Below are 25,847 nucleotides of genomic sequence, written 5' to 3'. Positions count from 1 at the left end.
TCTAATCTCTCACATTTTTTCCTCAGACCTGCATCCTGAAGGCCTCCTTGAACTATTCTCAGTATGTGCTGCCTCAGGAAGGAAGCTCAGAGTCCACAGCTATTTGGTCTGCACTTCAGCCTTCCCTTTGGCAAAGGAGTGAATTTGGCTCACTCCCCTCGAGTCCAGCAGCTATCTCCAATATGCTTGTAAGAACTTGTACAAGAAAGAATTTGTAAAATAAATAACCAGCTGAAGAGAGATATAGGCCATCCCCAAGCAGAACAAAAGACAAAACCAAAGCGTCATTGAACTAGGATTAAACTTGCAAATTCAGATCATAGTTTAAATTCTTTTCAAAGAAGATTTTGGAAAGGTACGGAAGCAATGCAAAGAATGAAAAATCAGCAGTATAAACCATCAGGAAAACTAAAAAGGAAAAATCAGTCAGGTTACGTAGGATGTAACCTGTACTGGAAAAATGGTAGGTATTTTTCCAGATAAAATAACTGCCAGGAAAAAACCACAAACCATCATTTAGAAGACTATGATTTGGACAAGACAACACAAGGGACAATATGGTCAAAACAGAATATATTTTAGAGTAATATGAAAGCAGTCTTGCATGATTTATTCCTTAATTTAGTCAAGATGGCAGCTTACATTAGTTAAAAGTAAATATGAACCAAGAGCTTCTTCATACAGGGAAAAAGTGATGTAAGTGGCAGGAGAGACATGCAGTTATACCATTAAACACAGACATTTTTAAACCACCTAAGTGCTGACAGGCTTTTGTGCTGCTGTGCAAGGTTTCAGCCTTAAAAAGCCAGCTTGTAGCTTCTTTCTTTGATGACTGAAGACAGGGTGGGAAATACTGGCCTACAGAGAAATATCTCAATTCTGTTAGGAGTTAACATACTGACGTGCAAGCTCACACTAGTTGTGCATTTCCCTTTTTTAAAAGGGTTCTAATTCAGTCTTCTAGAAAATATATTAATTTTTGATAGTCTTTGGATTAACTGCAAGTCTGCCAATTTCATGCTTAACCTAAATCTTCATGTCAGTGTAGAGCAAACAGGGAAAGGAAAAAATGCCATGCTTTTAAAACTACAAAAGGATTAAAGAGGAGTAATCTGTACACATTGAGCTATTCTTCCAATAAGTGTAAGAACACTGGGGACATTCCAAAAGATTAGAAGACATGAAACAACAGATTTTTTTTTTATTTTGAGAGTCAACAGACAACACAAATAATTTTAATGCCCCAAATACTTCTGATCTCATGTAAAATAATTTCAGAGTCAACAAGCAGCTTGATTTATGTATGATAAATGAACACATGCCAATTTAAACATGAACTAACAGAATATAATCCACTCTCTACATTCATGTATAAATATAAGTGGAAAGTGCAAGACATTATGAGTGTAAGGCATCTAACTTGATACTAATGCATTCTGATTAAAGAGACTTCTTAATGCTGGATACATTAAACTGATGTAGAGTGCAGCCCTGAGCATAGAATCAGTGATGAATTGGTGAATTTTTCAAGAAACACCACATGAATGAGTTATCAGCTCACCATCTCTTAATATTTTTACCAGTGGCCTGGAAGGAAAACTCATCACTGATCAGGGTTAAAGAGAAGGCAAAATTTGTGGGACAATGATGAATGACAGGAATAATCAGTTCCTCCTCTAAATTTGGGAGGGTAAGAAGAGAAATAAGTCCCACAGAAATGGCAGATCTCACCTTAGCTCAAAAAGGCAAGCTACAATAATCAGAAAGTTACTGCCTTCTCTAATAGGAAATAAAGGAAATTTTAAAGTTGTTTAAGAAAAGGAACCTAAATTATTTGACACTACAGCCATTGATATGATAAGAGCATAAATGTGTTAAGTCATTAGATGTTGTTAGAACAAGCAAGGCTGCATTATCCTTCTCCTTCTCCCACAAGCAGTACAAGCCAATAATACCAAGGTACATGTGGCCTGTTACATAAGTTCTCAGCTCCCAATGTTCCCAGATAAGTTATTCTTCAGTGCTTAGAGGCATATGAGTATTTTTGCTGCTGTTGCTGAAAGGACATAGTACTTTAGGAGGATTGGGGTTTTTTTCCCCAAAAGCTTTGACATGGAAAAATAAGAATCTTCATACATATGCATCATACTTTGAGAATCAGGATTTGCTTCTCTCTAGCAGCTCTTTGGTAGCATGTATACATATTTCTTTATCACTTCAGTATTACCATGCTATTTACTTCCCAACTGCATAAGTTGAGTGTTCTTTGTATTTCTTCCTGTTGCTCGAGAAAAGCTAAAAGCAGGAGTTGGAATAAGTTCATCCTTTGCAATTATCTATCTACCTTATAAGATACATCTTATCATAAAGAATTTATCAACACAGAAGTTATGAGACTTCTCTGACAAAATGATATACTGAACTACATTAATTTCCAATCTTTCTATAGGCAGTCACAACATTATTTTTAACCTCACATACACACAGCTCTCTTTACAGTGAATTCTAAGTATCATTAGATGGTTTGGTTTTGCTTTTGGGAGCAGGGAAGTTAAGAACAGGGGTTAGGAAAAGAAACAAACAAAAAAGTAAAACATTTATAATTGTGAAGTGAATTTTCTTTCCATCAACCTTCTGTCCATTTCACTGTTTCCTTTTTATATAATAGGATGTAACTGGCAGAGTCCTGTAATTTCTGTAATTTGCTCTAACTTTTTTTTTCAGTCCAGGCTTCAAAGTGAATTGGCTGTCTTGGCAAGACAATGCCCCAGAAACATACCAGTGGGATTTACACAATTCTGTCTGTGTAATAGACCAGGAAGCTTTTACATATGTTTATTACCTCACAGAGTGCCCTTAAGAAGGGAACTCAAGTACAGGGTATTTTCCACCAAAGCCTGTTTCAGCAACATATGGTATAATCAGTTCCAAATTAATCTTCATATGACGGAGAAGAGAGTCAGAAAAAAGTCTGTATTAACCTTTTGCACTGGAGAAGAGAACACAAGTGAATTGCTGGTCAGTAGGCACAGTCTGAGGTTAGAGATTGTCACCACCTGAACAGGCAATGTCACTGCAGGACAGGCAGCTGACACACACAGGTCACCTGCAGGCTCCTGCTCACAAAAACACCCCACAAGCCACCTGCCCTACAAGCCTTGACAAGGTCAGTTGGAATCCTGGGCCCAGTTTCCAGCACCACCTGGCAAGAAAGCCATGAAATGGGAGGTGCTTGGAATGAAGAAAAGGTTTGGGGAACAAAGGGCCTGAGAGACTTTACCTGCCCACACGTAAAAGAGCTGCTACGAGGAGGAAGGGAATAAACTGCTCATGCTCACACAGGCACAGTAGAAATTAAGGAGTCGATACTACATAATAGATTTTAGAAAGTCTCCTTTTTCTATTTCTGATGGCAGGGTTCTTCTGACAGCTGATATGGCAAAATAAAGCCCCTCTTACCCCAGAGCCCCATTTACTTTATAATTTGCACGTCAGCAGGCCAGCATCAGTAAAAAGAGGGTGAGGTGGTACAACTTCTGTAACTACACCTTTGAATAAATGCTGTTGACAAACAGGGAGAAAATGCCATCTATCCTTCAACAGCACTTAATTGGCACCTACTGCAGTGGTTTGTTGCCTAAATACCACTTACTACACTGTACTTCAATATATGAGTATCCTTTAATAATGTAGCAGATACAATAGTTTCATATTTAAGAAACATGTTCCTATATAATGAGATTGCATATTACATACTGTATATATTTAATAATTGCATCATGTAAAATTAATCTGTTGGCCCATTACATGCTTACCCAATATCTACATATTCTCTCTGCTTTTCTTGTAATTTTCTTCTTTTAAAGGCCAAAATATTTTTAGCCTGCCACTTCATGAGACCAAACAATTAAAAGAATTTCAACACACACTTCACATTATATATATACTTATAAATATTGATTGCTGTGTCTTCTAAATTGTATTCCAAACACCCAACTTAGATCTTATGAAAGCTCTTGCCATTTCAGCTTTAGAGGGATGTCATCAGTCTTGACAGCTGATGATTTGGATCTCTGGCTACTGCTAGATGATTATATAAATTGTGCTAAAGATAACTTTTCCCATTATTCTAAAATCATAAAGCTGCAGGATTTCTCTCTAACACACACTTTACTAATTTTTCCACTGGTCTTAGATTCATGGTTTGAGAAAGAAAATAAGTATACTGGGAGATATCCTTCCTCATGATCTTCTGATACATGAGGAAAAAAAGAACATCACCTACATGTATACTACATAGTCAGTTTCCTACAGAGCAGTATTACAGTCAATTAAAAACTTAAACTATTCAACAAGTTATCAGGTAATCTTTTAATGCAAATCTTGTTTATTTACATAGGAGAAATTCTACTGGATTTTGCTTTGGCTGATTGGGAGATACATGTCTGCAAGGCAAGACAATTTTTTACTTATTCATATAAACCTACCGGTTCCTATAAACAATGGACATACATGGCTATTTACAGCATTTCCCTAATTGTCACACAAGAAGAATAGATATACTATGGAGACCTTAAGATATTTTGTTCATTCAACCTCAGGAAAAGAAAATCTCATAATGTTAAATTCCATGGAGTTTGTAAGAACAAAGATTTTGTTATGATACATCTACTGTGATGACAGAGTGTGTTCTCTGCTGATAAAGGCAGGCAAATTGCCAGGATTATGTGTGCAGATTAATAAATGCAGACTCTCTATGTTCTTTTGTACTAGACTGGAGCAGCTGCTGCATTTTGGGGAGTACAAACTGTATTCCTTCAACAGTCAGTGTGGTTTTGTCCCCTTGTTGCTGTGTGTATGTACTACACAGAGCTGGTAGTGAAGCTCTCCTTATGTTTACATGACTGACCCACACCTCCTGCTAAAAGCTGCTCACTATTTTCCATAATAGGAAGAAAGCAGGGCTCTTCCACTGCCTGCTACAACCATGTAAGATTTTTAGCTTTGTGCTAGCCAGTATAAGGGATTTCTCTTCCTTACCATGATTCAAACAAACTGATGAAGAAATTCCTTCTAGGTAGTCTGTAAAACAATTCACAGATAGATCTTCTCCTAATAGCTCAGTTAGTGTGCTCCAAAATATACTTAACCCAGCAGAAGTAAGACCGTTCCTAAACATTTATTTAAATAAACCTTTTCACATATTTAAAGATACAAAGAAAGTTCACAGCAGCAAACCAACAGCCAAAAACCAAACCACACTACGTAACAGTGCTATCGAAACAGGAAGAAAATGTTCTTAAACTGTGTTTAACAAAATAGACCTTCTTTCAAGGTTAATGAAAATACTTCCTGACCTTTTTAGAAAGCATTTTATACATAGTGTCTGGCTTTCTTTATGGGCTTAATTCATGACATATTTCTTTCATAATTTATTCCTCCTTTTAACTGGTTTTCTTTTTGTGCTTCAGGAGTGGATTTTGGCATGCTCTCAGGTGGTTGTTTTGGGTTTTTTAAATTAAATCACCACCATCGCCCCCTTCTCCACCTCTCCCTCTCCCGCAGGTTAAAAGCATCACAAGATGGAATAATAACTAAGAACACAATCAGAAGCTCTTTGATTTAAATCTTGAGTTTGTTCAAGGCAGAAGAACAACTATTTTGCAAGGAAGTGAACAAGATAGGCAAGAGACAATAATAATGCACTGCATTATTTTCTCATGAGAGGCATGAGGCTTGAACTTTGGGAGGTACTACATTCTCTTGAGGTTCATTTAATTTCCTGTCATTACTCCAAAAGCAGCAGTTTGATTTAGTAGATCATGTATCTCGTTTGGAAGACATTGCAATATTCTCTTCTCATTTTAGTAAAAGATTAAATGTAGTTGCCACAATTTTACATTAGACTAAGCATGATGTGCTGCTATTTCTAAATATTTCCTACTACTTTCAGCTGGCAAAGGCCAGTATAAGGACAGCTCTGTAAACATCTGTATCCATCAGGGATTTTATGGTGGTTCTGAGAAGGCAGTTTCAAGGCAATAGAAGGAGCATAGTTTATTCAATAGCTCTGCACAACTGAAATAAACCCTGCAAGAAGTGTTAAAAAGAACAATCAGATTTAGTTACCTTCTAGGCAAGAATTCTTAGTAATCCAAGTTTGAAATGCCAGCTACAGTGCTGGAACCCTAAGATCAAAATACTACAAAGATTTTTGTACTGACATTAAGGATGGTGGATTTAAAAAAAAAAACAAACCAAAACCACACACACACAACACAACAACAACTAAAACTAAATATAGAGAAATCATAGAAAGCCTTAGGGGTTTTAGCATTAGAGCTTCTGGAAAGGACCAGGAAAGCATCCCTCCTTTGTATTCTTTATAGAAACAACTTTGGTGTCAGTAGCTTTGCTACCTTCCACATTAGTTGCCACACTTGGTGCACAAGTTGAGCAGACAGCATTCCATGAAAACCCAAAGAATGTTGCAGAGGCCTTTGTGGTTATCTAAGTCTTCCACAAGTTTCTGATACTGATATACAGGCGTACGACAAACCCTACTATAATTCACATTGATAACCTGCATGTTTGGCACTCACTAAATTCTAGACAAACATACTGCAGAGAACATCCCAAGACACTGCCCAAGACACAAAAAAAAGCATTTTCTACATACAAGAAAAACATAATTAAATACAAGCAGCAAGCAAAACAAAATACCCAGGCTATGAGTCAACAAAAATTGCTTGAAAAAAAGCTAATAGGACATGAAGTCCTGTGTTAAAATGGTACGTGCAGAATGAACTCTGGGAGGGCTGCAGCAGTTCCTGTGGCCCAGAGTGGACTGGCACCCTGTGTGTGAGGGAGCCTGGTACAACACTGCTGGGGCAAACAGGAGTTAGTGCAGTGCTGACTGGAGTGGGATGGTGTATTTGACACAGGAAATCCAGCAAAAATACTGGATCCCTATTTTCAAGCAAATGAGAACCTTATGAGGAATGCATGTGAAGAGATGAGACTAGAAATGGAACAAAAAATATGGAACCTCTAAAGATTACATTTTCCCAGCCCAAACTCCCAGCAGACTGGTTCTACACAGCACATCAGACTCACTGAACTCAGGTTCTATTTCACCACTACATTTGCTTATTATTTTAATCTTCTATAAAACATACTACTATCAAAGATATATCACAAAGCAGTTAGAATCTGGTGCTTTAACTAACAAATTATGGCAACTATGGGTTCAAGTCAAGTAACTGCAAATTCTTTTTATATGTCTTCATCTAATACCTAATTTACAATAGCATGGAATGGAAACTTGTTGCATCATGCCGAAAACCAGAAAAAAATATTCTTCAGGGCAGAAACCACATCTTACTTTGTTCTGTGAAGTGCTTAGTACATGTTGTGCTGCTTTCCAGAGCAGAGTTAAAGGAGCTGCACAGCCTGGGAGTGCAGAGACTGCAGCATGTAGCTGCAAGTAACAGGGTGAGCTGCTGCAGCCCTTCCTCAAGGAGAAACACTGCTGATGAAAGGCACTGTCATTTCCAGTGAATGCAGTCTGCCAGGGAGACCAAAAGTCTGGATTGCAGGATGAGTTAACCACTTACTGTCTGTTATCTCATCCAGAAAGAGAGCCAGGCTCTGGCTGTGGTACATACACACCTAGCACTATCAATCCCCACTCCTCCTGCCTTCCACAGCAGTTTCGCTGGCTTGGATTAACTCCGCAATCAGTTCTGCACAACAGAAAAGCAAAACTGGTGCAAAGGTCCCTGGGCTCACCTCTGCTCCCTCCTCAGGGGATTCACTTCAGCCAGCTGTGCTCCAGTCCTGGGAAATGGGCTTGGCAAGTGGGCTGCAATAGGTGTGATCCTAGAGCCCAACTTCCAGCTTACAAGCTCAAAAAAACTGCATTTGTGCTCTCTGAAACACCCCCACACTGCAAACCATGAGAGCAGTGACTGGAAGAAATACAGGTGTTTGCCCCAAACATGCACTTCTGATGACTACTAACCAGCTAATACAGGCACACATAATTACACCTCAGTTACAGTCCAGATTCACAAACTGCTACAGAGAAATTACTGCCAGAATTCCTCAGAAGATGTCTTCAAGGAAGAAGGCAATTTGCAGCTAAATGGATATACAACTTGCATGACAGCACACTACTTTTTATATTTAAACCCCATACACACAAATAATAGCTCAGAATTAAGAAAGCAGCAATTTTTATTCCTACCAGCTATTATGGACTTACTGCTGGGGTTTTGCAGGAGCCTCTCATTCCCTCTCCATCTTGGCTGAAAATTGTAGAATTTTATGAAGGATTTAGGTGTTACTTGATTAATGACAGCAATTATACATGGGTGCAAGTTTAAACTAGCTGCTCAGCTGGTTGACTTTCTTGCAACACTATTTTTCTGAATTGAGAATTCAACTCTTGACAAAAAGTAATGCTTTTTGATTATATTAGGCTTAGCATGGCTTTTATACTTTCCCACACTGGAAATATAAAAAAATATTTGTATGGCATACTTTCTTGGATATTTATACACAGGGTATTCACCAACCATTTTTGAGTCACTAAATTTTATTTAAGAACTAAATATTTTCAAATGCCTTGCAAGTCAATAACTATTTTTTGTAGTCAGCTAAGAATGTTTCATCAATATACAATAATAAGCTTAGGCAAATAGATTTTTCTGATGCAAATTTGGAAAAAGTCTGTAATATCACTGTATCTCTACACCCCCTAACAACAATGATTTTAAACAAGTATTCAATATTTGACATTACTACTCCTCAAGCTAGAAAATCAGATTGTTTCGGCCCTGTCACATTAGGAAACTGCTGGGGTAGTTATTCAACTTCAGTTTCCCTGCAAAGTGAACTGAGATGCTGACTTTTTTATTCCTTTCCCCACATGGCAGAAGTGCATTGCAGGGACTTGAGGGAAGGAAAGCATTTCTTAATTCCTCTCTCAATCTGTTTATTCTTCCCTGCACTTGAAGCAAATTGAAAGAGACCATATGAATACCAAGTGACCAGCCTGATTAAAAATCAGAATTCTTGTAAAATGATTTGACATGAAAAATAAATTACTCAGTTAATACAAAATTCTTGTTGTAATGGATAAATTTGTATAAAAGTCTCCTCTGACTCATCCTGCAATATATATATATATGTTTTTAAAACAAAGAGATAAAATGCTTATATGAGAAAAAATATTAAAAAATCCAAATTGCCTTCCTCTTGTGTATCTGATATTTGATAGTTTAAGTCAGTTTGGGTTATGAAGGAAATACAAAATTTTAAAAAATAAATAGCATAGGAAAACAAAGTTAAGCTTCACTTGAATACTGATCTATGCATAAGCATTAGAAAACTATTGCATATTATCAGAATCATGCTGAATTCTTATGCTGTTTCTGATTTCTATAGCAGGTCAAAAAATCTTGCATTTCCATATGGGGATGCCTGCTGAAGACAGATTTTTTTTTCTTTTAATGCAGTTGGAACTTGCCAACTGACATAAATATCTTTGCAAAGTTTTTTACAGCGTAGCTTCCATAAACTTTTGAAACATCAAATAATTCTTTTCATACAGAAGTATAATTTCCAGGAGAAAAATACTCTGTTTCTTGGTTCAACACTTTCAGTTCCAAGCTCTAGACTATTTCTGCACTGTTTGAAGTCTAGCAGAGCAGAGCCAAGACATGTCAACCAGAAGAGAAATAACATGCTCTTTGGTTCTTTTGCTCCTCTACCAAAATTAAAAAGAGGATGATCCTATGAAACACAGAGTTAACAAAAATAAACATAGAATTAAATTTTAATATCTTGCAATACATGGAGAACAGAAATTGAGATACTACTGAATAACCCAGCTTTTGGTTTCACCAGAAATGGAATAGGAGATGTGAACAAACCAAGCATGAGAAACAGTAAAAGAATGAATCAGACCACAGAAGGGAGGCTTTAAGAGAAGCCTTTGCTGCCATGGGTTAATTTCACCAGTGCCTCTTTCCTACCCCATTCCACCAGGGCACTGATTTGTATACATGCATACACCATGTATGCACACACACGGAAACACAAACACAGCATCTGCAGCCTCTCCAGTTAGACACTAATGCAGCCAAGTCAGCTGGGACTGCGAGCCAAGTGCCATCTATCCTGACCCCAGCAAAAGCAGCACATCCATTTGCTACACTTTGCAGACCTAAATATGTAAGGTCCTTCTAAGAAAAGTTCCACCTGAGAGAGAGAAGACCAAAATGCCTGCTTCATTAAAGGGTCACATGGGAACTAAGTCAACAATTAATCCCCACAGACGTCACTGTGCAAACATCCAGCCCAAGGAATTCCAAGTCTGTTGGCCACAGCTACACACAGTACAATGCACGTGCAAAATTAAAACATTCCCTACTCCAATCTATTTCCATAGTTCCATTTTGTACTGTAACTCACCCCTTTTCAGCTAGAGGAAGTACAGTACATCTGAGAAGATAAGAAATATCCACTAACATCTTTCCCCTATTCCTGGGGAAGACAGGCTAGCAAAAGGAATGACAACCATACTATGTTCTATTAAATTACTCAAAAGTACATTTTACATGGGTTTAACACAATCTGGTCTACTAGAGGAACATATGTGTTAATTACAAATGAAAACTTTCTGTTCTACATAATTGAAAAAGAAAAAATATTCCATGCTCTAAAACAGGATATACATTTAAATTTGTAAGACTTGTAGAAACTGACATATGGAATAATAGGAGAGAGTATTGGAAGGCATCAAGGGAAAAGACTGTCAATACTGCAACAGCCAGATTTGAAGTTCTCTGCCAGCTTTACTAATAGTATAATAAGGAAAAGGGTTGAGGCTTTCCAATTAAAATAGAATGCTGCTGCTAGGAACTTGCATAGGAACAAGAGCATGGTTTAACAAAGTAAAACTCTTGGGCTTGGGATGTTAGTATGGAGACTCCAACTTCACAGCCACTTCTTTGGCAGCAGTTGCTTTGGACAAGGCTGTCTCTGCCCAGGCCAGTTGTGTTCCCTGTCCTTGCCACAGCCCAGCTGTGAACTGACAACAGCAACAGTGCACCCATCTGTTCCTGGTGCTGGAGTGGGGACCAGTGCCCTGGGCACAGCAGGAACCTGGGGACACCAATTCTTATGATGTTCATGTGTCAATAACTTCCTGCTGACTGTACCTGAACAACACTGGGAAAACACACAAACAGCCCCACAGGCATGGGGAAATAGAAAATGACTACTGAAGTGCATTTTAAGCAATATGAATTACTAAATCAAACATCAGCAAACCAAACTAGATAATACTGACACCTTTATTTTCAACTGAGAACTCTGGGAAGAAATGACTCTTACAACTACTCTAGACAGGGATCACATTAAAAGAATCAAATGGAGTAACCAGAGGTTCATAAATGCAAGTCATTAACCTTATTTTCCCTCAGAAGCAAGAACAGAATTAAGTTCTGCAAAAACATAAACAGTCAAAAAGTTTGTTTCTTAAATACTGTGACTTCTGTGAACATCAGGAACACTCCTAACCACCCACAAGTATTGCAAGTATCCCGCAAATTTTTTCATCACTTGAAACATAGAATTATTTAGATTGGAAAACACCTCCAAGATCACCATAGCATACTCATTTCCACACACCTTCATTCTAGAGGCAGCTACAGGTCACTGACCACAAAAACTTTGTTTACTTAATTTATTCTCTATATTAAATACAAATATAAAAGGGTGAACATTTCAAATATTTAACTTTAAATTAAGTGAATTAGCATCTTATTCTATCATACTGCCATTTGCTAAACAAACATATGTAGACATCCTTTTTACAGGTAATTTTTTATAACTCAGCTCCAAACCAAGCAGAAACCCCATGACTTTGAAGCTTACTAATAGAATCATTCATCACTTGAACTAATGCTTTAATTAGCAGTTATATAAAGGAAAGACATATTTTTTGTTGTGTGTTTTACACTGACTTAATGTGCAACAGGTGACTCTTCAATGTTATTAGGCTGAATTGCCTGCCATTAAAACTTCTTTTTCAAGCTTTTAACCAAAGATTTCTGCCCAAGAATAATGTTTTCAAACTTTTCCAACACAGAAATATTCACATTCAGTCAGTGCTGTAAAACTGAAATCCGAGTGATCATATTGTCACTGCTATACTTAAAAATGTAACATTTTAACTAAGTAGGAAGACAAGGGGTGTATTCTAGCATTAATACAGAAGAAATACACCTGCACTGACAGCTGATGAGATGAAAAAAACTCCTAAACCAAAACAATTATAAACTTCCCAGTAATGAATCCCATTGAACTCCTGTGAAAAATACTTCAACATAATGGTGCATTTTAAAAGACAGATCTGCAGGTAGTGGGAGTACACAGATGGAGAGAAGAGATGGAACACACCAGCTTGGAACACTCACCATCTGAATGGGTTTTTTGTGAAGATCTCGTTCGGTCACCAACTTTTCTTGGTCAGTGACATAAAGGCCTTTTTGTGCCAGGGCTTGTATAACAGCATCATGACCTAGAAGGGGTTTTGCAGCATCACTCTTGAGAATAAGGCTCCCAGCACGACAGTAGAGCTCGGCAGACAGCAGCAAGTTCACCACAGGTGGTTTAATGTGCTCCTGGTCATACTGGTCTGTGTAAAACGGCTCTCGGAGCTCTTCTGGAACATTCTCTACAAAACAGAGCACAAGTCAGTAACAGAAAGGACACTTAGACTATTAAGGGATTTTTTACAACTATATGTGAACTCAAAATTATGTTGAAGAAAGCTTAACCAAGGGGAGAGGCCAAAGTCTATGCCAGCAATTATGTTATAAAATTCTGGGGAAAATTTCATACAAAGGTAATATTTGAACCATAAATAGAAATTTGAGAAAAATTCAAAGTGTCTCCCACTGCAAAGGCCACAACAGAAGACCAACCTGTGGTTTACATCATCATTACATTAATGATGGCTTGGCTTCTCCAAATACATGCCCAAACATTCTCATTTCCTTTGGCATGATATTATATAGGTCAGACATAAAAAGGCAGAACAACACCATTTAAACACAAACCCTGGACTCTATTACAATAACAAAATGGAAGTGAAACATTATGTTTCAGCACAGAAAAATTCAAGACAAACAGCAGCCTTCTAGTTTCTGTATATGCAGGAGAATTTTGATTACAATACTGTTTATTTCAAAGGTCATGCATCACAGAATGATGACAATTCAGCAGTTAAGCATAAATATATGGGCTTTTGACTGAAATCAGAAGAATGGAGAAAGAATAAAAAATATGATCACTTTCTCTCTGACAAAATACTGAGTTCTTATTTGCCTTGTTATGTTACTGACTTCCCTTAAAATTCTGGTTTTAATACTTTTTCAGCAAGCTGGCTTAGCACCCACAGAAAGCTACGCAAATCTATGCTGAGATTTTTAGCTCCAAAATTAGCATTCCAAGACAATCAACAATTTTTTCAAAGACTGTAGACAACACAATACAGGCAGACTATAATTGTCTACCACAAATTTAGCAACTATATATTAATTAAATATGGTATTAGATGAAATTAAATTAAATCATGAGTCAAGTGGAAAATAACTTTCAGATTTTCAGGCATACACACTGCAAGATGCTTCATTTTCCTCCTGGAAGAATTTCATTCTCTATTGTTGTAAAATTAGTTAAGCCAACAACATTTATGGGATAAAGAGCATGTGATTCTTTTCCTGAGTCCAAATGTAAAAACCCTATTTAATTGCTAGAAGAAAAAATAAGCGCGTAGGAAAGCAGTGATGCAACTCAAGTTTCTATTCCCTTTGCCTTCAGCTGGATAAATGGCTAAACAGACAAGGTTTGAATCAGTCTGGAGTAAACAGCCCAGCAAGGGTGGAGGAGGAGAAGAGAGAGAAAAAACAGAACATGCCATCACAAGATAATGACAGATTATCTTCTTCCTCATACATATTCTATTGCAGTTCATGTGCTGCCATGATGGGCTCTGCAAGGTGCCAGCTGCCTTCTAGTTGTGAGGGAACACACGCTTTGCAGAATGCAAGAAGTGAAAGAAATATTAACACATGCTTTAAATGCTGGAAGGGTGGTAGGAAAGGGTAAGATATTGCTGCTTCTTTTGCCAATTCAGAGTATCAAGGGAAAGAGACATAGTTTGTCACTTGCTTGAACCATGAGCCTAAATTTGGCAAGAAAACTGACAGCTCTGCTTTAGAATACAGACCAAAATATACCATCAGCACAACTACTCTGCCCTTTAAAACACAAAGCTAATGCCTTTTCTTATCATCTTGTAAAGAAGCCCTACTTTTTTACAAGATGATAACAAAACTGCTAACAAAAATATCTACTGGTGTCAGGAGATATTTCCATCTTCTCTTCCACTTCCCAGCTGACTGTGATCCAGATGATGATCCAGAGTCATCCAGTCCAACACAAAGCATTTCTAATTGAGGATCTCAGAGCTGCTAGATACCTGCTTCCCCAGGTATTGTTTTCATCTATCTTAATTCTACCTGACCTTCTTTCTTTTCCCTGTTTGACTACACTCTATTTAAATATTAAACTTGTTATTTCTGAAGTCCCTAATGATCCATCTCCAGTATCAGGAGCTCAATTCTCACCAGGACTTTACCCTCTACAATTCCAAATGCCAACTCTCTTTATGCTACTTCAAGCTAGAGAGGATTAGAAAACATTTTTTGTAAGTATCTCACAATGCACAGGCAGCAGATTTTGCTTTTGAAAGAGACAAAAAAAAAACCCCACAACAAAAGCCCAACCCAACCAACCAAATAAAAACCCAAACCAAAATCCACACACCCTTTTTTGAAGCAGATGACAATTTCAATGGGGATGAGGGGAAGCAGGGAGGAACAGATAAAGACAAATGTAATTTCTTAGAAGACTTTAAAAAGCCTCATTCCTATATGAAAAAAACCCTCTTGAGGCAGGAGTACTTAGCTACACTCAAACAGAAGTCACATACTCTGTGGTTCAGATCCACTGAAGACAAAGACAGATCTCAAGCCTGAAAATCTGAGCCATTAGAGAAATCTCAAGACAGTAAATAACAAACCCAATGCCTGTTAATTCTCTTCTTCTGTATCACTGAAGCACATACAAAAGTGACAAGATGCAATAAATACATTTATCATTAAAGAATGACATCCGCTGCTGGGATTTTGTAATTAAAAACTCAATACAGCTAAAAAAAAAATCAACATGATGACTAGCAAAGGCAAATAGAATTATTTATAAAGCTTAGTTCTGCTTCTGAAAATACAGAAAAAGACAAAATGACATGTATGCCATTTCTTTTACTTCATTGGCATACACAAAAATAAATCTGGAAAAGAAACTTATTGGTCTTCATAAAAATAAAACCAGAAAAATAAATTTATTAGAAAAATAAAATAAGGAAACAAAGGGCTAGGAAGAGAAGCTGTGGCTACAGGCATATTCTGAATGTATAAAAAATGTGAAAGCACACAAACAAGAAATCTTTAGTGCAACAAGATCAGAATTATTTACAAAAATTCCTGTCAGACTTCCCTCTGCACAGGCAGAAACATGGCACTTTCCCCCACTTCAGAACATACATTAAACTGTTTGATATCAGAATAGCTCTTGATAGAAGATTCAAGCTGTGCTCTCATGTTAGAGTTGAAAAAGGAAACAAAAACCCCCACAGCAGATAGTTTTCTGTCTGTTACCTATCTCAGATAGAAGTCCTTCCAGAATTGGCATGTGCTGCCTCTGGAGTCCTGCAGCAGGGAATTTCAAGGCTCCATCAGTTCCCAGCAGATTACCAGCACAATCAGCAGGGTCAAGAGCCTTTATTAACAATTCTGTCAGGACTAGAGATTGTTACACAGGCTCTGCTAGGCAGAGAAGAATCTTAACACTAATCTGCAATGCGTGCATTTTACCAGTCTTCCTTTGCCCAGCTGACAAAGAAGAATCATTCAAGATTAAACTCTGAGGCAAATGACCCATTTTAACAGAAATACCTTGTTGCACATATTGCCATAAAACACCATCTGACCTTGAAATGCCTGGTAATTATGTCAGAGGGGTGTATGGGGACACTGAGTGCTAACACAAGCAATGCAGGTGACACAGGAGACTGGGGACAGTGCTGGAGACAAGGGGCAGGATCTGCCTGCACTCTGCTAGCGCCAACAGGCCTTGGAAACACGCACCTGGATAAAGGCAGGGCTCATGGGCCCATGCAAGGGAAAAGCTTTTCAAGAGACCAAGAGCACAGGTGCAGGTTGCCTGGGGACCCAGCTGCGAAAGTGCCATCCACAGGGACTCTCAAAAAAAGGCCCTGGGAAACCTCTCTAACTTTGAGGCTGGCCCTTCCTGGAGAAGGAAGCTGAACTAGATGACCACCCTATTTTTTCCTAGAATTGTGAGCAGGACCATAGCTTTGGAAATCATTTTGACATTTTGAAATTTGTAAATATTGTACTATGAAGAGAATTAATGCAGCTAACGGGCAAGTTCAAGACACAGAGAAAAGAACAAAAAAGAAATAATACCACATTAGCCCAAGTCTGTGACTCAAATTTAACCACCAAGCTAACTTCAAAAAAGTAATCAATGTATCTTCAGGTGATTTTTCATAAATGATCAATGAATGAAAAGTCCTGCAGATGCTCTTTCTAGAGAAGAAAGAAAAATTTAAGAGCTTATTCAAAGTTTTAAAACAAATGCAGGATAATCATTGCTCCCTGTTGTGGTTTAACCCCAGTTCCAACAAAGTTGCCCAGCTGCTTGCTCTTTACCCCACTCTCCCTGCTGGGATGGGAGGATAAGGAGGAAAGCTGGAAAAAGGTAGTTCCTGCAGGCTGAGATAAAAACAGTTTAATAACTGAAATAAAGTAAAACATTATAACAATAATAACAATGGAAGGGAAAAAGAGAGACAGTCCATTCCCAAGCAGCTCCCAGCCCCTCCCAGGCAGCTCCCCCAGCCCCTGCTGGGCACAGCAGCCATGGTTTGCCCTGGCCCTGGGGCCAGCTCAGCTCAGCTGTCCTGGCCACGCTCCCTCACAGCTCCTCCTGCACCTCCTGGCTGCCACGAGCACAGAGAAGTCCCTGGCTTAGAGACAGCACCAGTGAGCAACCACTGAAACACCAGAGTGTTAGCAACAGTGCCCTCACTCTGAACCCAAAACACAGCCCTGCACCAGCTACCAGCAAGAAAATTCTCTCTGTTCCAGACAAAACCAGAACACTCCCCACTGTGAGATAGAAATGCAACTTAACTTTCCATTTCAACAGACCATTTTAAAGGAAAGGAATGGTCTAAAATTAATTCATGCATAACACTACTGAATTTACCTTTAAAAGTTGCTTTATAAGAAAATCTCCCTGCTCAGATAGGTATGAATTACTCCTTGGAAGACAGTGTGAATTTGTTCTTTGGAAAAAACGGCTTGCGTTAACGTGAAAAGTCTACATTTTCTTTAAAAACAAATTGGGTTTTTTGTAAAGTTTCCATGCTTCCACAGAGATGAATACAATCCTTTACACAACTATTGAGATTTTCAACTTTATACCAGTAAACAATTTCAGATTTATGAACGCTTGCCTTAACAATGTCCAAAAGCTTAGAAGTCTTTGTCAACAAGGTCTCCATGTTGTTTGTTTGTTTTGCCTTTTTTTAATTCCTGAGGACAATAAAACAAATTAAAATATTTTGCCATGGGCTTTCTAATTAAATGATGCCATCACTTTTGGGAGCCACAAGGCCACATTAAGCCTCAGTCTAGAAAACTTCCTCTCTACAGGTTACTGACATCAATGCACAAAGACATTAAGAAGAAAAAAATATTTGTAGAAGACTGAGATATAATACAGAATTGTTTAATGAAAATTCTAATACCTTTAACCACCTCCTAGTGCAAACCAGTAGATGAATGTATGCCAAATCTTAATGGACTTGCTGGAGTTCTGCAGCTCAGCAAAGGTGTGCTTTTGCCAGGAAATGGCTGTGTTGAGTTACCTCATTCAGACTCCCACTTGCCAACGAGGATTCTGGTGCCATATTCACAATCTGGGCACAAGACAGCAGAGCTTGCACAGAAGTCAAGAGTCCAAGAATTGAAAACAGGTCAGAGAAGACAGAATTATATTATTCAACTTCTAGTGAGTTTTTTTTAGTGGACTCAATAGAAGAGGGAGACATTTCAATTTACTATTTTATTTTGGAGACACCATCAAGAAACAAGACTTTTAATCGGGAAGCAGAAAACAAAATGAGAGAGTAGAGATTACAAGATAATTTTTATTTTTTGGTTTGTTGAATCAATCTGCCACTTCCATTGCTCTTGGCTAGCAGGCTGTAGGTGTACTTCTGTCTAGAGACAACTATCTGAAAGGCCAACACTCAATTGATGGCACACTCAGCCTCAGTATAACCATTCTTAGCTTTATCCACCTTACTAAGATGAACTCAAGAGATTCTTGAATTTAGCATCACAGAACTACTATGAATAAACAGATCTTACCCTCCTGCCTCTAGATGCTACAAAAATAGACCATTATCCACTGCTTCAACAGCTGTTCTGCACTTAAAAGGGATTCCTCATTCAAAAAAAGGAAACAAACAAAAAACAAACAAACAAAAACTCCTCAAACTAAAACAATTAAAAACCAAAACCCAAACAAAATCCTAAAGAATCCCCTAAAATCCAAACACAAACCAACCCCAAAACATTCAAGGAAAAAACAAGCACAGCTCTACTTTCATAGCCTAACCAGACTTCAGTTGTTCTTTGAACACTGCAAATCACAAAAGAAATGCTCTATTAAGTGTCACAGTAAGTGCCTATCCCATCCAATATTCTGCCTTCAGCAGCACAACAGGAATGTGCTCCTCACAGAACCTACAGAATGTGTCTGGTACTGGCATTTCTTATTAAAATGGGAAGATTGGCATCTATTTTACTAAAATCTGTGTATTGATTCAGGTTTAATAAACAAAAGAATTACTTAGAATTAACCCTGCCAATACGGGGATCAATTTTCATTAACATAAATGCCTTCAGAACTTATTTTTGGGAGAGGCAAGTTATGAGAAATGTAAAGATAATACTATAATTATAATCCTATCTCACCCAGCTAGCACCTTGCTGACTATTATAGACAAGTCATGACTTAAATATCCTATGGAGTAGGGAAAAAGCTGTTTCAGAAAATTAGAGAGAAACACTTCTTGAACTTTTTACTAGACTTCATTAAGCCAAAGAAAACTTTTTGCCAGATAGATGTGAATGGACACATCATCTTAGGTGTTTGGCTTGCAGGTTCTCTTAGTGTAAGACTGCTTTCAACTGAATAAAAGCAAACATGTAGGAAACAGCTAGAACTATACAAATCTTACATTTGGCAAATAGATTTCAAATATTACATTTCAATTCCGTAGCAGAAATGTTTATTATTACCACCTGATGCAGTAAAAATGTATTGTCCAATTGCACAAAATAAAAAGGAAGGGGAAGAGGAAGAATTCGCTCTACTTTTCTTATGATGTCTTGAGAATTTTTCACTTCTATCCTCATTTTCCAGAATGATCAGCAAAAACAATCATTCAGAGCTCTCAGTTTAGCAGAGCAAGTATTGAAAGTTACTCATTTCAGGACTGGAATTGTATCCAGTTGTGCTAACTGTAGAATGGAAATTACTTACATTAAAATATCTTATTGAAAAAGTGACACATTCCTGATCAACAGCATACAAATACTCTTGAAGTTTGAATGAGAGCCACCTTCAAACATGGAGTCACTCAAGCAACACAACAGATGACCATAAATCATAGGGGGAAGGGGAAAATTTTAAACTATATTTTCAGTAGTAACTGCAATGGTGGTTCAAAAAATATAAAGAGACACCAGGTATAGGGAGAAGAAATATATTTCATCTCATCACCTGAAATCAGTGAGTGTTTGGCTACAGTCTCTGTCAGATCTGTTACATTCTGCAGACAAGCACTCAGAGTGGAAAAGGCAAACAGGCTCAAAGGCTCATTGAAAGAACAGATTCCATACCCCAAAGGTCCATTGTCAGCTGCCAATCCTGCAACTGTCCCCTTACTGATCACCTTCCTTTACACTTGTACACGCACAGGACAACTTCAGAGGGCTCTGTCAAACCCAACAGATCCAGAAGTTCATGTAATTTTATGTATTTACTTCAAAAAAGTGATCTACACTCAAACTACATTACAAATGTGCTCTACAGAAAGGAGTGATACAGCCACCTTCCACGTAAAAGATCTCAGTAGATGATCTGTCTAACCCACTGATTGTAGTAGGACTGACTGAAGTATCCATTTGTCAGCAACTATTTCAGAGAGGTAATGAAATCTACATAAAAAAATTCTCACAAGAATCTCAAACATTTGCTTTTGAACTCCAAACCCTTCTACAAGGTTTTGCTACTGCCAGACTGAATACAAGTGAAGAAATTACTTCTGCTAGAAAAAGATTAAAATTTGCTCTGGCCTGCAACATCCAACAGATGAGAGTATTTAGCTACAAACTTGTTTCTGTCAGATACACAGTGTTCATTTCCTCCCTTCATGGCTCTGCTGGCAACATGGGCAGAGAGCAGTAAGTAGCCACATACCAGTTCTGAAAACATTAATCATCAGGAGAAAGCTATTTTAGGTTTCTTGGGTAATATTTACTTGTAGATGATGCAATTGTAAGCTATTGCTTCAAACACCTATAAAGGATACATTTAATGTGAAATTTAAGGTTAAAAGGTACACTATCTTATTTTTACTTTAGAAAACACAAAAATGTTTATGGCAATTGCTCAGATTTTGTCATTTTATTTTGCTTTTAGTTTATTCTTGTCCAAAAATAAAAATAAAAATCTCATGCTAACCAGTTACATGTATTACTGAAACAGAATAATATATTGTATGGATAGTAAAGTTGCAGCAGCTTTAACTTGATTTAAAACTGTTCCCATATTTTTCTGAAAATCAGACACAGATATTCTCTTAAGTTTGTAACTAAAAATTGGATGAAAAGCGGTTTGAAAAACCATTTTCCAAGAGTACTCAGATGTCCCCTACCAAATGGGAAGAACATGTACTTCCAGGTTCAAGAGCTCACATCTTTCTTCACACTAGACAAGGTTGTAGAGAAGTGATTCCAAGCTACAGAAGGATTGGGAGCACCTTGGAGGACAAAATTATAATTCAAGATAATTTTGATAAGTGGAAGGAGTGGTTTGGAAATAGGATGCAGTTATGTAAGTATAGCTGCAAAGCAGGAACCTACAACAGTACAATTATAAGATGGGAACAACTGAGTAGGCAGCAGCTCTGCAGAGAAAGATAGAGAGCTACAGTGAATCACAGACTGCATGAGTCAACAATTCTAGGCTGAGGCAGAAATGGCAAACATCATATTTTAGTGAATAAATCAGAGTATTATAGGTTGGAAACATGAAATAATTCTTCAAATTTACCTTGTATTGGTAACGGTTTAGCTAGACCAACAGATCTAGATTTAAATACAGAGCTCATGTAAACCAACCACAGGAAAAAATTATACAAAAAACCAACCAAGCAAAAAAACCCCAAAACAAACAACCCCAAGCCCCTAATAAACACAGAGAGCAAAAAAAAGTTTGACCTACCAAAAAGAAGTCTGTTTTGTCCAAGCAATATAACAGACATTGCTTTTATTGTATGAAAGGGGTTATAAAAATGTAACATGCCCACCATTCTCAGAAGCATCAGGAAGAGGGCAAGTAATGGCTTAACAAGGGAGCAAAAGACATCAAGATTCTGCTCAAACATCTAAAAATAAATGAGGTCCAAACTGACTAAAAGACATGCCGTTGAAAGTCTATAATTAGTGATTTTCAAAAAACAGGCTAAACAAACATCTGTCAGGAATGATGTATATTTAGCTCAGCCTGTCTTTAGGAACATGGATGAATAACAAATTTTTCAGGCACATTTTGTATTACTATAGCAGACTGAGAAGGCAAAAACTTCACATTCCAAAACAGTGAAACACAATTCTCATCTTTTAGAAGTAAAAACAGCACAGACTACCACAACATGAAGACATTTTTCAACTTATTCCTATGAAGTAAGTCCCATCATACTTTTAAGTTGAAGGTTATAGTGCCTATACAGTTCACCCAGTTCTTTGGGAAGAAATTTTTCTATACTGAAAAAGTTAACTGCCAGCATTGGGAGACAAGGCTGAAATTAAGTATTTACAGATTTAATTTCTAAAGTCAAACATTCCCCCTTTTATACTTCACACTTGTTAATTTTCTCCCTTTCAGTTACTGCAAGTTGTGTCACTTAAACAATTTGATTATTACAAAACATTTAATCTGACATGTCCTAACACTGATATAAAATCCTACACACCCTCAACATTTAAATATGAATTCCTTCTTCAATTAGTATTTCTTAACCAATTCTTCATACAAGATGCCTTCAACATGACTGTTAATACATACTTACTCTCCTGTGACACCTCACTAATAGGACAACTTCTTTTGACCTGCCTGTGTTGTGGATCAAACTCTACACTTGCACTTTAACCAAGGACAATAGCAAGAGACAATTTTTCTCTGAGTTTTTGGATCTAGGTATCAATGAAACACCAGAAGTCATTAGAAATGGTAATGAACAGTACCTATTCTAAGGATTTTTCAAAGCAAATGCACAACACATAGTCAAGCTGTATCCACAACTCTGATTGTATTGAAATATGTTTTAAGACTGTGAAAGCCATCCACTGAAAGATGCACCCTTTGATACATAAAGAATTGGATTTCTTTAATGGATACATGATTGTAACAACCTATGCTTTTCCTTAATGAAAGTGAACTGCATTACTTTGTTTCATAGGGAAAAACCCTTCACCTTCCCCTGCAGCCTTAGGGAACTTCAATACTTCAAGCTCAAAAAAAGAAATAAAATGTGGCACCCATAAACACACTAATCATCCTTTGTGTTTCTCTGTACAAATGTATATAGCAGTAGTTAGAAGACATGACTGAGGCTGTGATTTATTCCTAAGAACTAAAATAATTTAACCAACCCAAACTTCCTTCCTTCTTGGAAAAGGTGAAGGTCAGTTCTTCTGTTTCACTCCAAGTATAAAGGAAGCATTTGTACTGCAGACATGCAAGTCCTGAATACTGTCTTTCCCTACTTCAGCCAAACTTTTCTTTGACATTTCTAGTTACATTAACCTAGTGGAAGAACTGGGACCAGAAACATCACAATGAATTGGGACCACACACTACAAATGTGTGTGCTTACCTCTCTTCCTTCTGTTACATTACTGCAGTGATTAGAGAGCAGATGGAGCAATTATTCCCCCTGATCATGTTTTATTTGAGCATCTCAGAACAACCCCAGTCATGAAAGAGTCAAGGAATTTGTTTTGGATGACACTTTTTATAAAAAGTAGCAGAAAAGTTCCCTGCAAGTGGCTTTACACATGCAATAGAAACTCAACCAGTATGAATCAAGACATTTCAACCATAGGTTGGGAATCTGTCAAACTCCAGTAGAAAAAAGTTTTCAGGTTAGAAGGCCGGGTTATATAATTGTACAAGCATTGTACACTCAGAATCCTATGAGTAAACCCTATGGAACCAAGCTACCTAAAAATATAATCATCTCTGAAAATGTTCAATTAGGTACTTCCAAGAATTTTCCCTACTGTTTTACCTCTCATACCTGCATAGTTAATAAAGCCATATATCAAAATATTATTGGTCCAGAATTCACAAAGAAAAGCAAGTAGAGTTTACTGACAAATCTTTATATGGAAACAATATTTTGATATTTTCTTTCTTTTTAAAGTGATGCACTCACTGAAATTTCACTAGATTCAAGCACTTTAAAAGTGACTTTTTGGAAGCATTGCATCAAATATGAGTTCCCAGAAGTGTGTCCCACAAAGACATGCTAAATACATCCTAACCCAGGCTAAATACATAACAGCACCCTGGCCCTAAATGTAAAAGGTGCAATACTCCATAAGAAGGAACCTTTTCCTGTTATTTTTTAAATAAACAATGGCAAAAGTAATGATTGTTGATATCTACCTCACCTTTCAAAAAACACATTATTTTTAATGAACAGAATATTAAATTATTACAACACTACAGGTATACTAAAGCCAAAACCCACAAACAATAAGCAAACAACCCCAAGTCCCCCCAAAAAGCTAAAAAATTTAATTAAAAACAAACCTAAAAAAAATTCCAAAACAAACAAACAAAACCCAAACAAAAATCCCCCAGCTTGGTAAATTTTCAAAATGCTTCCCTCAGAAGACCTCTGCAAGTCTGGTATTCCTCAAGGCCCAATAATATTTCAGGCACAGAATAATAGGTCTGGTATTCCTCAAGGTCCAAGGTTTTCAACGACAGAGCACTGATGCCTTTTGGAGGCATTACAAATCGATTCCATTTACACTTACAGACAAGGAGAGCCTTCTGTATTGTGCAGGCCGAAACCTGGCACTAAATGCTCTTTTCCCTGAAACCTTCTTATTGCTGAACCACTCAAATGGCTACAGGCTACTGTCACACATGTCAGAACCCATTTCCATTGCCAGCCCCCAATTCTGCTCCTAAGCAATACCAGGAAAATTTTCAAGATGACAGACGTGGATTGCTGGGGTTTTTTCGCATCGTAGAAGTGTGACCAGAGTAATAAATAAAATACTATTTACAGAGATCGATTCACTCAAGGAAAACAATATGAGCACCAATACACAAAATTTACTTGCTGATGGAAACAGTGGGGCTACTCCAAAAAGACTAAGTGTAATTAAGGAAAAACAAAAGAAAAACAAAACATCTCACAAGGGGTAAGAGATCTTAAGGATAAGGGAACAGACCAAAAGCATTTCCCACACATCTCCCCCCCCTTCTCAGCTCCTCAGGGAATGGCTCTCACGTCCTCAGTAGCGAAGCAACCAAGCAGGAACCAGCATCAAAGAAAGGGAAGAAGGAGACGCCACCTACCTGTCCCAAAGGCTTTGGCCACCAGCCAGGCCAGATTACAGGCGATTTTCGCTCGGGAGAAATCATAATGGTCAAAGGGTTTGATGGCAGGAACAATGAAAGTCTTCCTCATCTCCTTGGCGTCTGCGGCATCCCCCATCTTCTCACAGGACCCCCGGCAATTGGGAACTTACATGGTTGTTTCTCCGTCCTCCTCCCACGGCCGGGAGAGCCGGCTGTAAATACGCCGACAGCAGCTGAGAGCAGCGCCGGACCCAGCTGTCCGTAAAGGGCTAACACCGCCTCCCGCCTTTCTCTGCACAGGAATGTAGCCGAGTCCGAGTGTCCTCTTCTTCCTCCTCCTCCTCCTCGCTCTTTGTCTCAATTCACTCACGCCGCCGTCCCTCCGCCTCCGAAGAAATGCCCCCGGCGGCCCCGGCCCCGCGTTCCCTGGGGAGACCCCGCGGCCAGGGCTGGGCGCCCCAGGCGGCCGCCAGTGCCCCGGCCCGGGGCGGGAGCCGCCGGCAGGGCCCCCGCAGCCGCCGCAGGCCGGGACGCGGCCCTTCCCAGCGCCGGGATGTCAAAACGCCGGGGTCCGGCCCCAAAACGTCGCACGGCCCCGCACCGCCCCAGCGGCGGCCTCTACGGGCCGGGAGCAGAGCCGGCTCCCCAACGCTGCCCGGCGGCCCCGGCGCCCCCCGGCCGGCCCCCGCTGCCCGCGCCGCTCGGCGATGCCGCTGCGGTTC

At 38.4% G+C, this 25,847-nt stretch overlaps 1 protein-coding gene across 2 annotated transcripts in view; it reads right to left on the bottom strand.

Annotated features, from left to right (window-relative positions):
• CAMSAP2 (calmodulin regulated spectrin associated protein family member 2) overlaps positions 1-25,587 on the bottom strand; it is a 78,505-nt gene extending 52,918 nt beyond the window's left edge. For both annotated transcript variants that reach the window (XM_054285636.1, XM_054285637.1), the window contains exons 1-2: positions 25,123-25,587; positions 12,489-12,748 (exon numbers count right to left, since the gene is read on the bottom strand). In XM_054285636.1, coding sequence (XP_054141611.1) covers positions 12,489-12,748; positions 25,123-25,261 — 399 coding nt within the window. In that variant the 5' untranslated portion in view covers positions 25,262-25,587. The remainder of the gene's footprint in view (positions 1-12,488; positions 12,749-25,122) is intronic.
• Positions 25,588-25,847: the final 260 nt, after the last annotated feature.

The sequence above is a fragment of the Melozone crissalis genome, unplaced genomic scaffold (assembly GCF_028551555.1).
Source record: "Melozone crissalis strain CALT ecotype California unplaced genomic scaffold, PUWL_Pcris_2 ptg000045l_1, whole genome shotgun sequence".
Taxonomy (NCBI): Eukaryota; Metazoa; Chordata; class Aves; order Passeriformes; family Passerellidae; genus Melozone; species Melozone crissalis.
Note: the sequence above shows the minus strand (reverse complement) of the source record. Positions and strands in the feature narration are given on the sequence as shown.